The 14,316-nt window shown below is 39.0% G+C and overlaps 1 protein-coding gene across 1 annotated transcript in view; it reads left to right on the top strand.

Moving 5' to 3' along the window:
• Positions 1–1,376: 1,376 nt before the first annotated feature.
• The window catches only part of CCDC122 (coiled-coil domain containing 122), a 35,888-nt gene continuing 22,948 nt past the window's right edge, over positions 1,377–14,316 (top strand). The window contains exons 1-4 of the mRNA XM_006837683.1: positions 1,377–1,425; positions 3,207–3,322; positions 12,719–13,111; positions 13,865–13,981. Of these exons, the coding sequence (XP_006837746.1) occupies positions 1,377–1,425; positions 3,207–3,322; positions 12,719–13,111; positions 13,865–13,981 (675 nt within the window). The remainder of the gene's footprint in view (positions 1,426–3,206; positions 3,323–12,718; positions 13,112–13,864; positions 13,982–14,316) is intronic.

The raw sequence follows: 14,316 nt of genomic DNA, 5'->3' as shown, positions 1-14,316 counted from the left end.
TATATATATACATACATACATATATGACTAAATGTTACATAGGAGATATAGGAGATGACAGTTTCCAACACCATAAACAATATGGAACCACTTTTATTAATCCTGGAAACTTGTATCTTTCATCCGTGGATGAATGGACAGGTCAACTCAGATGCTCCTTTTCCTAAAGTTGGCAATGCCCATAACTCTGACAACTCACCACTCAGTTGTTGAGAAGAAGAAACTCATTTTAATCTTTCAAGAGAGAAAATGACCCCTTCATCTTATCATTTATCCCTGGGTATAGAAGCAACATGATTTTAAACCTGCTTAGTTCTAATCCTGGCCAGAATATTACTGGACAGGCGTGCTAGATTTCCTACATCCTAACCCCGGAGGTTTTGTAGGGTACGTACTAGGCTGTTAACTGCACGGTCAGCAGTTCAAATCCACCAACTGTTCCTTGGGAGAAAGATAAGACTTTCTGCAATTGTAAAGATTCATAACCTCTGAAACCCTATACAGGGTTTATCAGTAACAACAATAGGTAGAATTAAGGATATGGATCCAAATTAATTGGATGACAATGGGCTTTGTTTTTTACAATATACTCATATCAGAGTCCTGGGTGATACAAATGACTTAAGTGCTTGGTAAGGTTTGACAATTAGCCAAAAGATTGGCAGTTCAGGCACCCCCAGAGGCACCTCAGAAATTAAGTCTTGTGATCTGCTTCCAAAAGATCCCAGCCTTGAAAATCCTATGGATCAGTTCTACTCTGCACACATAGGGTCACCAGGAATCAGAATAAATTTGATGGAAACTAACAACAACATGCTTGTGACAAATTGCTAATCTATCTGGGCACTTTTGATTACAGAATCTGGACAGTCTCAGAATCTATTCCATCGTAGTACTCAAGACAACTGCCACTAATCCATAATAATCAATTACTGTGTAGATGGATGGATAGATAGATAGATAGATAGATAGATAGATAGATAGATAGATAGATAGATAGATAGATGTATGTCAGGTACTGTACTAAGCATGTTACATATATTACTTTAATTATTACTCCATGATGTTTTGCAGCTGATGAGACTGAGAATCAAAGAAAGTAAGAAACTGGCTCCAGGTCATAACACTTAAAAAACAGCTGAACCAAGATTCAGATACATTTATACTTTTCTCCCCAAATCTCATAATTAACCATTGTATTTTAATTCTCGGCACTACTGGTGACATTTCATTGCCATTCCTGTGAGATATTAGGCAATCAAGTTAGCATGACAGGAAAGAAAAAGCGAAGTGCCAGGTTATCAGTACAGATTATTTTGTAGAAGTCAAGAAGGTGAACCAAAAGAAGGACTCGACACAACTGTAGACACAGAAGAATGTCATCAGACAACAGAGAAAGGAAGAGCCATGGAGAGCCTAGAAAAGGTAATGAAGCAATCTGAAGAAAGAAAGGATTCATCTATCAGCAGCAACAGAAAAATGGAATGAGAGGAAAATTGTGTTAAAGTTAATAAATCAGAATAGAGGCTGTTGTTAAGTGCCATGAGTCAGTTCCAACTCATAGTAACCCTATGGGTATAGGGCTTCTGAGGAGTTTGAACCACCAAATTTGCAGTTCAAGCTAACCTTGCAATCTAGTGTATTATCCTACAGCACCATACTAGGACTCCAGAAAAGGCATTGTTGTTGTCAAGTGCCATTGAGTCGCTTCCGACCCATGACGGCCCTGTATAGGGTTTCCAAGGAGCAGCTAGCTGGTGAGCTTGAACTGCCAACCTTGTGGTTCAAGCCGATTTTGCAGTCCAGTGCATTAACCTGCAGCGCTACACCAGGACTCCAGAAAAGGCATTAACAACCTGGAAATACAAACCTATCTGGAAATATAAGCCTATAATAAAAATCCATGAGCTCTAATTGCTGTATAGGCGTTATGATTGTTGTTAAGTGCTGTCGAGTTGGTTGTGACTCATAGTAACCCTGTAGAGGGTTTCCAAGGAGCAGCAGGTGGGTTCGAATTGTCGACCTTGTGGTTTGAAGTCCAGTGTTGATCCTACAGCACAACACCAGAATCCATTTGTTATGATAGCACTATAATTATAGGATATGTGCAATTGGTCTGGGCGAAAAAAAAAAAAAAATGTTAGGTGCTCTTAAGTCAGTTCCGATTCATAGTGACCTTATGCACAACAGAATGAAACCCTGCTCGATCCTGCACTATTCTCACAATTGTTACACTTGAGCTCATTGCTGATGCCACTGTGTCAATCTATACACTCTGGGGTCTTCCTTTTTTTTTGCTTATCTTCCATTTTATCAAGCATAATGTCCTTCTCCAGGGACTGAGTCCTACTGATAACATGTCCAAAATATGAAAGCTGAAGTCTGCCCATCCTGGTTCTAGGGAGCATTCTGGCTGTACTTTTTCCAACACAGATTTGACTGTTCTTCTGGCACTTTGTGGTACTTTTAATATTTTTCTCCAGGACTATAACTCAAATGGAGTCCTGGTGTGGTGCTGTGGATAATGAACAGGACTGCAAACTCGGTTTGAACTGCAAGGTCAGCAGTTCAAGCTCACCAGCTAGTCTTCGAAAACCATAGACCTATGGGTCCAAACCAACACAAAGGCACTTAACAACAAGAACAGCATTACTCAAATGCATTAATTCTTCTACAGTCTTCCTTATTTATTCTCCAGCTTTCACATGCATGGGTTGGGTCAGGCCCACCTTAGTCCTCAGATTGACACCTTTGCTTTTCAACATTTTGAAGAGATCTTGTGCAGCGCATTTTCCTGCTACAATACGTTGTTTGAATACTTGGCTATTGCTTCCATGATTGTTGATAGTAAAAAAATTAGGACAATCAAAATATGTATATAGGTATAACATTATCATTGACAATTTGAATTGTTATTATTGTCTTTGATGTTGGTTTTGTTTATAGTCAGAAAGGGAAAGTCCTCACATTGTAGGATAAACACTGGATGGCAAGGTCAGTTTGAATGACAAGGTTGGCAGTTCAAACTCACCAGCTGCTCCTTAGAAACCCTATACAGGGTTGCTATGAGTCGGAACCAGCTCAACAGCACTTAACAACATATGCGATAAAAAACATCCAGTTCTTCATAATTTAGAGTAAAGGAACATAACTTTTTTGGAATGTGTGAGTCTAACTTTTCTTACGTGCTTTCTTCTTTTTTGTAGCTATGGTGAAACAAGACACAGCTTCCTTAACTGATGTCGTAGAGCAAGCTGCAAAGCAACAACAGTCACAAACATCAGAAATAGAAAAAACCAAGAAAGTTCTGTTCCATTTGCAGGTAACGTATTTCATACAGTATTTTAAATGAGTCGTTATTTTTGTAAAAACTAAATTAAGTTAGTGCCAAGGTAGTTATTTTCTTAAATAACTAAATTAAATTAGTGCCAATGTAGTTATTTTTTTAAAAAAACTAAATTAAGTTAGTGCCAGGGTAGTTATAAGGATACTTAATATTGGGATGCAATTTTAAATTTGTATGTTTCATATTTACTCTAGTAATTCTGTTATCTCTAAGAAAAATCAATGTGATTTTAATATTATACAGTTTCATGGGACATTTTATGCTACCAATGTACAAACATTCAGTGATTTTATTGACTGTTATTATTGCTGTTCAGTGCCTTCTAGTTGGTTCTGAACCATAGCAACCCTGTGTAGGGTTTTCATGGATTGTCATACAAGCATGTAAAACCCAAAATCTACGTAACAAAGTACATGATAAAGGCATTCATAATGGTTTTACATCAGCTTTTATTTGATAGGTTTGTTTGTTTGTTTTTCAAAAAATACTGAATTGAAGAAAGGTTAAGTTTTTATGTCAGCGGTTTTAAAGATGCAGCTTCTGAGTTAAAACTTATCAGTGACCGTTTCAAGTAGCCTTCCTCTGTATTCTCCACATTTCATAACAACATGTCCATAATTGCACTGCAGGGAATCTGGAAGCCATACTTGGTCATTCATGCAGGGTAATGAAATCTAACTATACTCACTGAAAGGAGCCATAGTGATCCAGTGCTTAAGTGCTAGGCTGTAAAATGAAAGGTTGGTGGTGGAGAAGGATGTGGCAGTCAGCTCCCATAACGATATTGCCTTGGAAACCCTATCATGCAGTTCTATAGCATCACTATGACTCAGAATCAATTGACTACAATGAATTTTTGCATAATCTGTGACTATAGCTGAAGAAACCAAAATTGAAACAGTATTGTCACTGTGTGCTTCGTAAAGGTAATCAGTAAATGTTGTTGTTGTTGTTATTATGTCTTGTGGAGTCGGTTCCAACTCATAGAGACCCTGTACAGGGTTTCTGAGGCTAAAAATCTTTACGGGAGCAGAAAGCCTCATCTTTCTCCCATGGAACAGCTGGTAGTTTTGAACTGCTGACCCTGAGGTTTGCAGCCCAATTCATAACCACTACACTACCAGAGCTCCTTAAATACATGTTATTAAAACAAGCTCTGGAGCCAACTACTTAGTTTCAAAGATCGGACTTGCTTCTCCTAGCTCTGTAAATTGTCTGTGCTTCTGTTTCCTCATTTGTGTTGTTGTTAAGTGACGTAGAGTCGGTTCCGACTGATAGCAACTCTATATAGGGTTTCTGAGGAGCAGCTGGTGATTTTGAACTACTGACCTTGTGGTTCAAACTGATCTTGTGGTCCAGTGTTCACCTGACAACACCAGGATGTGTCAAAAAGATTTTCATGAGATTTAATTAATTAATACTTGCAAATATATATAAAGTACCCTTGCTGGGAACTGGGTAGACAGCATGATGGTAGCGGTGATGTACTGTGGAGTCAGTTCCAACCCATAGCGACCCAGTATAGGGTTTCCAAGGCTGTGACTCTTTACAGGAGAAAGCCTCACCTTTCTCCCACGGAACAGTTTGTGGATCTGAATTGCTGACCTTGCAGTTTGCAGACACTGCATAATCCACCAGGACTCCTGGTAGACAACATGAAGTCAGATTTTTATATCAGCTTTATGTATAAGTGTAAGATATGATGATAGTGATACTACTATGATATTATGGATTTCTTATAAATATTTGAATTGCATTAGTCTCTTTTAAGAAAATACATTTATACAATACCATATTGTTGTGTTCTTAGGTGCTGTCTAGTTGGTTCCAACTCCTAGCGACCCTGTACTGTATAGGGCTTCTAAGGAGCAGCTGGTAGATTTGAACTATTGATTTTGTGGTTCACAATCCAGTGATGATCCTAGAGCGCCACACAGGAGTCCATATAATACAGTAGAATAAAAAAAAATAATAATGTCTTTCCAAACTCACTGCCATCAAGTCAATTCTGATGATAACAACTCTAGATAGGAATGACTGAGACTGTAAATCTTTGTGGGAGCAGATACCCCACTAGCAGAGCAGCATGGTTAGCAGTGCAGTACTTACTGATGTCTTAGATTTCTGTAAAGAAATTTTGTGGAAAGGTCTCCATTTTCAAAGGGTTTCAAAGACATCATTTCATTTATATTTATATTTAGGCCCTACTGCTAAGCATTTTGCTAGTCACTGTCCTTATTCTTACATTGCTCATCATCTTTTGGGAAAGGCGACAAAAAACTCAGTAATGACTTACAGAGTAATAATAGGGATGATAGATGCATAAATCCAACACAGATTTAACACTGATAGCCGAGTGACCACAAAGGAAGGGTCCTCGCATTTGAGTTTTAAAGCACAGCTGGAATTCACATGAATAATTGGGTATCTGGGACAGGTATAAGGATTAAGTGGTGAGGAAGAGAACATTCAAGACAGAGAGAACCTGAGAAAATGTATAAAGACCTGAGATAGCATTGGCACATTCACAGAAATGTAGGAGTTTAGAGATGGCATTGCTAAGGGTGCATTTTGAAAAGTGATGAGAGATGTATATCATGATAAGAAACTTATAGGAAGTCTTTAAGCAAGAGAGCAAGCAAGTACATTTATGTTTCAAAAAAAAAGAGAATTAGAAATGTTTAAAAAGCACTTGAAAAACCCCAAGATTCATTATAAAAACTCTCAGGAAATTAGGAATAGCAGTTTAAAGTAGGACATTATCACAGATTGAATTGTATCTCTTCTTCCACAGTGTGTGTCAGCCTGGCTGGGCCATGATTTTCAGTGGTGTGGTAATTGTCTATGATGTAATGTAACAATCATGTCATGGTGTAATCATCCCCCCTGTTGTGACCTGATGGCTCAGCTCTGATCTAATCTAAGGGGATTAGGCTGGGATGCAACATCCTTACTCAAGTCACAGCTCTGATTGGATGTAAGGGGAATTTCCCTGGGGTGTGGCTTGCATAATATTTTAGCTTGCAAGAAATAATCAGAGAGAGAAGCAGAGAAGCAAATAGAAACAGAAGGATCTACTTCTACTAAGAAAGAAGAGCTGGGAGCAGACCACATCCTTTAGGTCCAGGGAGACTCTTAGACCTAGGACAAGACTGATGCCAAGACACATGGAGTTCTCCAAGAAATGCCAAACTCAGATATTGAAAGAAGACTAGAACATTCCCCCAGAGCCAACACAGAAAGCCTTCTCTTAGAGTTGTTGTTCCTGTTGTTGGTAAGTGCTATCGAGTCAGTTCTGACCCACTGTGACCCTGTATAGAGTTTCTGAGGAGCAGCTGATGAGCTTGAACCATCAACCTTTCAGTTCAAACCAACTTTGCAGTCCAGCGCATTAACCCGCAGCACCACACCAGGACTTTGGAGCCCTTAATTTGGACCTGTAGCCTCCTGTGGTGCTTCGGGTTAATGATCTGGTCTGCAAGGTCAGTCTGAACCACAAGGTAGGTGATTCAAGCTCACCAGCTGCTCCTTGGGAACCCTACACGGGGTCGCTATGGGTGAGAACCGACTCAAGATATTTAACAACAACAACAAACTATAAGAGAATCTATTTGTTTGTTAAAGTTACCCACTGTGGTATTGCTGTCATAGTAGCAGCATAAGATAAGGAAGACAAGCATCTATAAGAATCTCATGCCAACCTAATACTTAATGTTATGTGTCATTGAGACAGTTCTGACTCAAAACAAACCTATGTGGGGTTTCTAAGGGAACCCCATACTTAATAGTGAGAGACTAATGCTTCCTTCCTAAGGTAAAGAACAAGGCAAGGATGTCTGAGTTCACTACTTCTCTTCAAGATGGTCCTGGAGTTTCAAACCAATCCAATCATTCAAGAAAAAGAAATCAAAAGGACCCCGGATTATATAAGAAGGAGTAAAACTGCTTTCATTCACAGATGTCATGATTATCCTTAGAAAAAACTAAGGAATGTACAAAAATGTTCTTAGGACTAATAAGTAAATTTGGAAAGGTTACAGGATACAGTGTCAATACATAAAAGTCAGTTGTATTTCTACATACTGACAGGGAACAATCAAATTAAAATGTTAAAGGCAAAACTATAATAGAATCAAAAGTATTTAGTGCCACGGTGTGGTGCTGTAGGGTCAGCACTGGACTGAAAACCACAAGGTCATCAGTTCAGAGCCACTAGCTGTGCCTTGGATACCCTATATAGGGTCTCTGTGAGTCAGAACCAACTCAATGGCACTTAACAACAACAGTCTTAAAAGCTTCCAAGCAGTCATCCAAGCTACAATGACAAGTGTGCATTTAACTGGAGTAACAGAGGAAGGGGAGTCCTGGTGTGGCACTGTGGGTTAATGCACTGGACTGAAAAGTCCTTTGAATCACAAGTCAGTGGTTCAAGCTCACCAGTCACTCCTTGGAAACCCAACTCAACAACATTTCACAATAACAGTTGGTTGGGTATGCATCCCTCTTCTGACCATTCCAGGTGCATCATTCCCTCACTTATTTAATAAATGTTTATTGAACACCTGTTTGGCACTAGACACTATTTAAGCCCTGGGAAAATAAGGTAAGTTTCCTGAATTTATAATCAGCAGAAAAGCAATAAATAAGTGAGAAGAACACAATTTCAGAGATGGTTGTGTTACCAAGAAAATGTTGTTGTTGTTATGTGCCATCAAGTCGATCCCAACCCATAGCGACCCTGTATAGGGTTTCCAAGGAGCGTCAGGTTAGCTTGAACTGCCAACCTTGCGATTCAAACGACTTTGCAGTCTGGCACATTAACCCACAGCACCGTGACCCTGTACGGGGTTCCTGAGGCTGTAAATCTTTACGGGAGCAGAAAGCCTCATCTTTCTCCTGCGGAACAGCTGGTAGTTTCGAACTGCTGACCTTGAGGTTCACAGCCCGATTCGTAACCACTATGCTACCAGAGCTCCTTATAATAGGGTAAATTAATAAAGAGTAACTGGGCCAGGAAGGTGGTCAGCTAATTTATATGTTTGATGCTGAAGTATAAAGAAAGAGGAAGTCTTCTGGTGAGTTCTCATAAAGCACAAGTGTGAAAGACAAGGCTCAACAGGTAACAACTAGGGATGGGGACTTCTCAGGCAGAGGGAATGGTAATTACAGAAGTCTTTAGGAGGGAAGGATCTATGCATACTTGAACATAAAGGAGGCTGGCATAGGGGACAGTAGTAGAAGCTGAGATGGACAGCAAAGTAGAGAGGGACGAAAGCCTATATGGTCACAAAAGCCACATTCATTAGTTTATAAGTGCAGTTGGAAATCTTTGGAGGATCCATGCTACAAAGTTTTGTCAGAAAACCTTGAGATTTTATTTGGGAGACATACCCACCAGTATTTGCTAGTTAGTAGGTTGTGGGAGAAAAGAGAGTGGGAGGAATCAACAATGACTTCTAACTTTTTGAACGTTCAAGTGGAAAGTGGTTCAGTTTATGAAAAACAAGAAGACTGGGGGAGGAGCGGCCTTTGTGTGTAAATTAACTGTTCTTTTCCAAACATGTATAGTTGAGATGTCTATTGTATCCAAAGAGAAATTTCAAGCAGCTATTTGAAGTTTCAGACCTGGGGACAGAAATCACGGTTCATCCACACACTGCGTTTGTCTGCATATTCGCCTTTCTCATCTCTGCCTGGGAAGGAATAGGCAGGAGCTGCCTTCTTATCATAGTGCCTGCCCCTCAAAGTGATGTAAAATGACTTTAAAGAGGATAGCTTAGCTTGATAGAAAAAAGACTAATGGAGGATGAATTGCAGTTATTTTGATGAGTAGATTTATAAACTATGATTAATATATTAATATTATAATAAAGTATGATACATGTATTGGTATGTTGTTGTTGTTGTTGTTGTTATGTGCCGTGGAGTCGGTTCCGACTCATAGTGACCCTGTACAGGGTTTCTGAGGCTGTAAATCTTTATGGGAGCAGAAAGCCTCATCTTTCTCCCGCGGAACCTCTGGTAGTTTCGAACTGCTGACCTTGAGGTTGGCAGCCCGACTCGCAACCACTACGCTACCAGAGCTCCTTATGTATCGGTATAGATAACAATAAAAGAAAAAATGTTGAGTTATGAATTAATGTAATGATTTTGAACATAACAAATTATGGATAACATTGTAAAGAATGGGAATTCCAAGATACTTAATTGTGCCCCTGAGGCAGTCATTTGACCAGAACAAGGGGATGCTGCATGGTGTAAAATCAGGTGGGCATCAGGGTTGTATCCTTCCATGGTACTTGTTCAATCTCTACACTGAGCATATATCCTACGAAGCTGGACCTTATGAGGAAGAACATGGCATCAGGTTTGAGGAAAGACCCCTTAACAACCTGTGATATGGAGATGACACTGTCTTGCTGAAATCAAGGGGACTTGAAGCGCTTGCTGATGAAGATCTAATCCTCATTAGAGGATTAGATACAGGGAGAAAAGATTGATGTCATCAAGGATTTCTTTGTACTTGGATCCACAAACAAAACTCATAGTAGCAGCAATTTGGCATCAAATGATATATTGCACTGTGCAAATCTGCAACAGACGACCCTTTTAAAATGTTGAAGACCAAGGATGTACTTTGAGGACTAAGTATGCCTGACTCAAACCATAGACTTTCAATCAGCTCATATGCACAATGACTATGGAAGATGAGAGAAAAATTGATACATTGGAATTATGGTGTTGGTGAAGAACATTGAATATACAGGGATTGCCAGAAGAACAAACAAGTCTGTCTGGAAAGAAGGACAGCCAGAATGCTGCTTAGAGGCAAGGATGGCAAGACTTTGTCTCATGTACTTTGGATGTGTTATCAGGGGGAATTAGTTCCTGGAAAAGGACAGAGGAAGACCCTCAACAAGGTGGATTGACATAGTGACTTGAATGACGGGCAGGTAACATAACAGTGAGTGTGAGGATGATGCAGGACCTGGCAGTGTTTCGTTCTGTTGTCATAGGGTCACCATGACTTAGAACTTCCTGGACAGTACCTAACAACAGCAACAACATAGATAATGAAGTAACTGCTATTTGCTGAAGAGTTGACTCCGACTCGTGTGTCAACAGAGTAGAACTGTTCCAAAGGAGTTTCAAAACTGTGACCTTTTGGAAGCAGATTGCCTAGCCTTACTGCTGAGGTGCCTCTGGGTGGGTGTGAACCAACAACCTTTCAGTTAGGTGTTGTTGTTGTTGTTAAGCATCATCGAGTCATTTCCAACTCATAGCTACCCTGTGTAGGGCTTCCAAGGAACGGCTGGTGAGTTTGAATGGCTGGTGAGTTTGAACCTTACAGTAAGCAGTCCAGTGCTTATCTACAGCACCACACCAGTACCCCATGTTTGGGAATATAGGAGTGTGGTAATTTGCAATTTTAGTCTCATTTCTGAATTCCTTCTTATATCCACATCCTTTACTGTCCCATGGTGGGTAGATATACTTGCTAATCCCTTAACTATGAGCATACCTGGGATGCTAACAGATGTGACTCCAACTCTTCTGCATCTGTATCATCATGAGAATGATATGTCTGTGCTGGCCCAATAGAGGATAAGATACACTTCAGGCCAAGCCAAGCCCACTCGAAGCCAAACTGGCAGTCAGCCCACCAACCTCCAGATAGTAGAACGAACACAAGCAAGAGCGGCAGAATCACCTAGTAACTCTAGCTGTTCCCAGTCATGTGAGCAATACCTATTGTTTCAGGTTTTATGATGTGGCAGCAGAGAAGTAATGCAAGGGGGAACAGGTTTCTGAGACAGGGACTTAATTTGATTCTTAGACATGATTAATTTGAGATGTCCAGTGGCATGTGGGTCTATAACTCAACAGCTACTTACTTACTCTGAGGATCCTCAGTATATTTATCTAGGAACTGAACTGCTAGGTGTCAGAGTAGCCAATTGAAACAGTGGACCCAAATGAAAGTAATCTTTAAGCATTTAGTCACTTACTGCAATCATAATAAGCAAGAGATTAAACCTGAAAAAGATGCCAGCATCCCCGACCCTTCTGTGTTTCCCCAGAAATGGCACCTGGACAAGGGCCAGGTGGATCAGCACCGATGTGGATAGCCGTCTCACTGCCAACGGTCCCTGAACACAGACCTCCTGAGTTTCATGGACCTCAGGGACCTGGAGGAGAGCGAGGAGGAGGGGTCAGCTGGGGAACCATTTTGAGTTTGGAGGAAGTACCTTCATGGTCATTCCCCCCACCACACATTCTGCCTGAGAAGGAGCCTTCAGCAGGGGTGCTAGAGGAAGGTATCTGGAAGGGCCTCCAAGAAAGATTGCTGCCTAGGCTAGGATTGATTGCAGATATGCAAAAGAGAATGAATGGCTGGAGGCCTTGGTTGATGCACCAAGTCTGATGGGAGAGGGCAGCTTCCTCCTGAGGCCTGCCCAGATAAGCCTTTGTCATCACCTGTGGTCAGGCCTGAAAGATCACACTTCTGTTTTTTGGCTTGGAGCCTGACTCCACAGTATATATAGCTCAGGATGCGAATATAGATGAAATTGCCCAATGATTAGATATAGAATAATAAGAGAAAATGATGTGACTGAACCCTGAGGAAGAGCTATATTTGAAGAGTCGAGATTGAGAAGGAATGTTCAGAAATATCTATGAAGAACTAGAGAAGACTGGCAATGTCTAGATTAGGTTTTAATCAGGACACACTGCTTAGTAATGTAAATGGTCCCCAGAGGCAAGCTAGAAAACCTTAGACTTAGTTTACAAATGAAGAAAGTGAGGTTTGGATAAGGTCATTGACTTTGTTATGCGTGATCATTATAACCAGTAAATTGTTGTTGTTGTTGTTGTTGAATGCCATTCAGTTGATTCCGACCCATAGTGATCCTGTATAGGATTTCCAAGGAGTGACTGGTGAGCTAGTAAATAGCAGTAAAGAAACTAGCTACAACCTTGGTCCTTTGACTCTTATCTAGTAGGACTTTATCATGTCTTATATTACTGGATTTTTTCAGAAAATGTTTTTCTGATGCACAAAGAATATTAAAATCATTGCACATTGTATTTTGCATATAAAATATTAAGACAATAATATAATTCTAATATTTAGAAATAAATGAATATTGAAAAATAAGAACTATATAACTGGGCTTTTTCTAAGCTTATAAAATGATTTTGTTACTTTATCGAATGTTTCCTTCTATTATCCACTGATTTTTCTATATCCGATAACTATACATTTTTTATGCTAAGCATTTTTCCTGCATATATTACAGATCAAAACATGACTTTCCTTTCATGTTTAATATCACGAATTAATAATGATAATATCGATATGTATTACAGAATGAACTTCATGAGCTTGAAAAACAAATAGCATCTGTCTCCACCGAAACTAAAGAAACAGAAAGACAAATTTATCAGCAAGATGCTGCCATAGAGAATACCAAACTTCAGTGCAGAAGCCTGGAAGCCCAAATCAAATCCTTACATACAGAAAATGTAAAGCTTAAATTTGACATAGAAGCAGCCCAAGAAGATTTTGAGCAAGACCTGATAAGATATAATGCCTATTATGCAAAAATCAAAACACATGAAGATAGTTTGGGACAGATAGAAAGCAAATTCATGACTGAATTCCATGAAAAACAAGATCTTGTGAAACAACTAAGGACAATAAAAGAGGAGCTCATGGAAAATCTCCAAAATCCAGAAGGAAACCGGATAAAGCAAGTACAGGTTTGAGATACCATTTATCAAAAAACATTTTATTAAATGATACATTTCTCATTAAATTAACAAAATACCCATAACTCCTCTGCTTTCAGAAACTATTTTCACTATTTTAAAATCTTGGACATGTAAATTAATTATGTAGCAACTGTGCCAAATATGCTAATGCTTAAAGGAGACATCCCCAAGTCGCCTGTAGATTTATTAAAATATGTAGTCAAACAAAATCACAGTGAACAATTAATCCATTAGATTCAGAAAGTGTGACTCATAAAAATATTAAAGCACTAGCTTCTAGGCTAATGGATCCAGACCAATTCAAATTAATTTAGTATGCCTAATGCTGTTATGCAAACATTATGAATTAATAATTGCACTTTAAGCATCTTTCTATTTCTCCTTCTAGACTTGAAAACAGTGGGAGATAAAAAATTAAAATATCTATCTTTTTTTGCTAGAGAATTTAAAAAAATATCCTTTATGCTGTTGCTGGGCAGTTGCTAGCATGACAACCACTTTCCTTTGTGTGTTATTTATTTTCAGTTGGATTTTAGTTCTAAGTTTTTAGAACTAAGCTTTGTTTGTTTGAATGACAGTTCTTTATTCTGTATACCTAAAAATAGAAGTAATATCCACATCCTATTTATCAAAATTAAATGTGATGACTAGTTTTCTTAAATTATAGAAACACTAAAAACCTTAGATTTCTATTGGTTGTTCCTTGTTTAACTTGTATATTTAAAAATTTTAAATATACAGGAAGACATTAGAGAGCTGAGTGATAAAATTAGAGCCATAAAAGAATCTATCACTGGAAAAAGTTGTTTTCTTGAGAAAGAAGAAAAAACTCATGAAAAATTAAGAAAAGAAATAGAGGTAAGTTTATTATCTGGATTTCAGTGTTTTATGTGCCCATTTCTTAAACTTACATTATTTGTTCCCATAGCTTATTCTTAATTCTCAAAACAGATACAAAACAAAAATAGTACAAAAAGTAATGTTGTTAAGTGCCATCAAATCAATTCTAACTCATAGTGACCCTGTATAGGGTTTCCATGGAGCAGGTGATGGGTTTGAACCACCAACCTTTTGGTTAGCAGACCAGTGCTATTCCTACAGCACCACACTAGGACTTACCCGTCCAAATCATTGACAGATATAAGTACCTCATTCAGAGATATTCAAATAAAGCAATTATTTGCTGCTATCTC

Source organism: Chrysochloris asiatica, unplaced genomic scaffold, assembly GCF_000296735.1.
Source record: "Chrysochloris asiatica unplaced genomic scaffold, ChrAsi1.0 scaffold00022, whole genome shotgun sequence".
Taxonomy (NCBI): domain Eukaryota; kingdom Metazoa; phylum Chordata; class Mammalia; order Afrosoricida; family Chrysochloridae; genus Chrysochloris; species Chrysochloris asiatica.
This window is presented reverse-complemented; position numbering and strand designations above follow the sequence as displayed.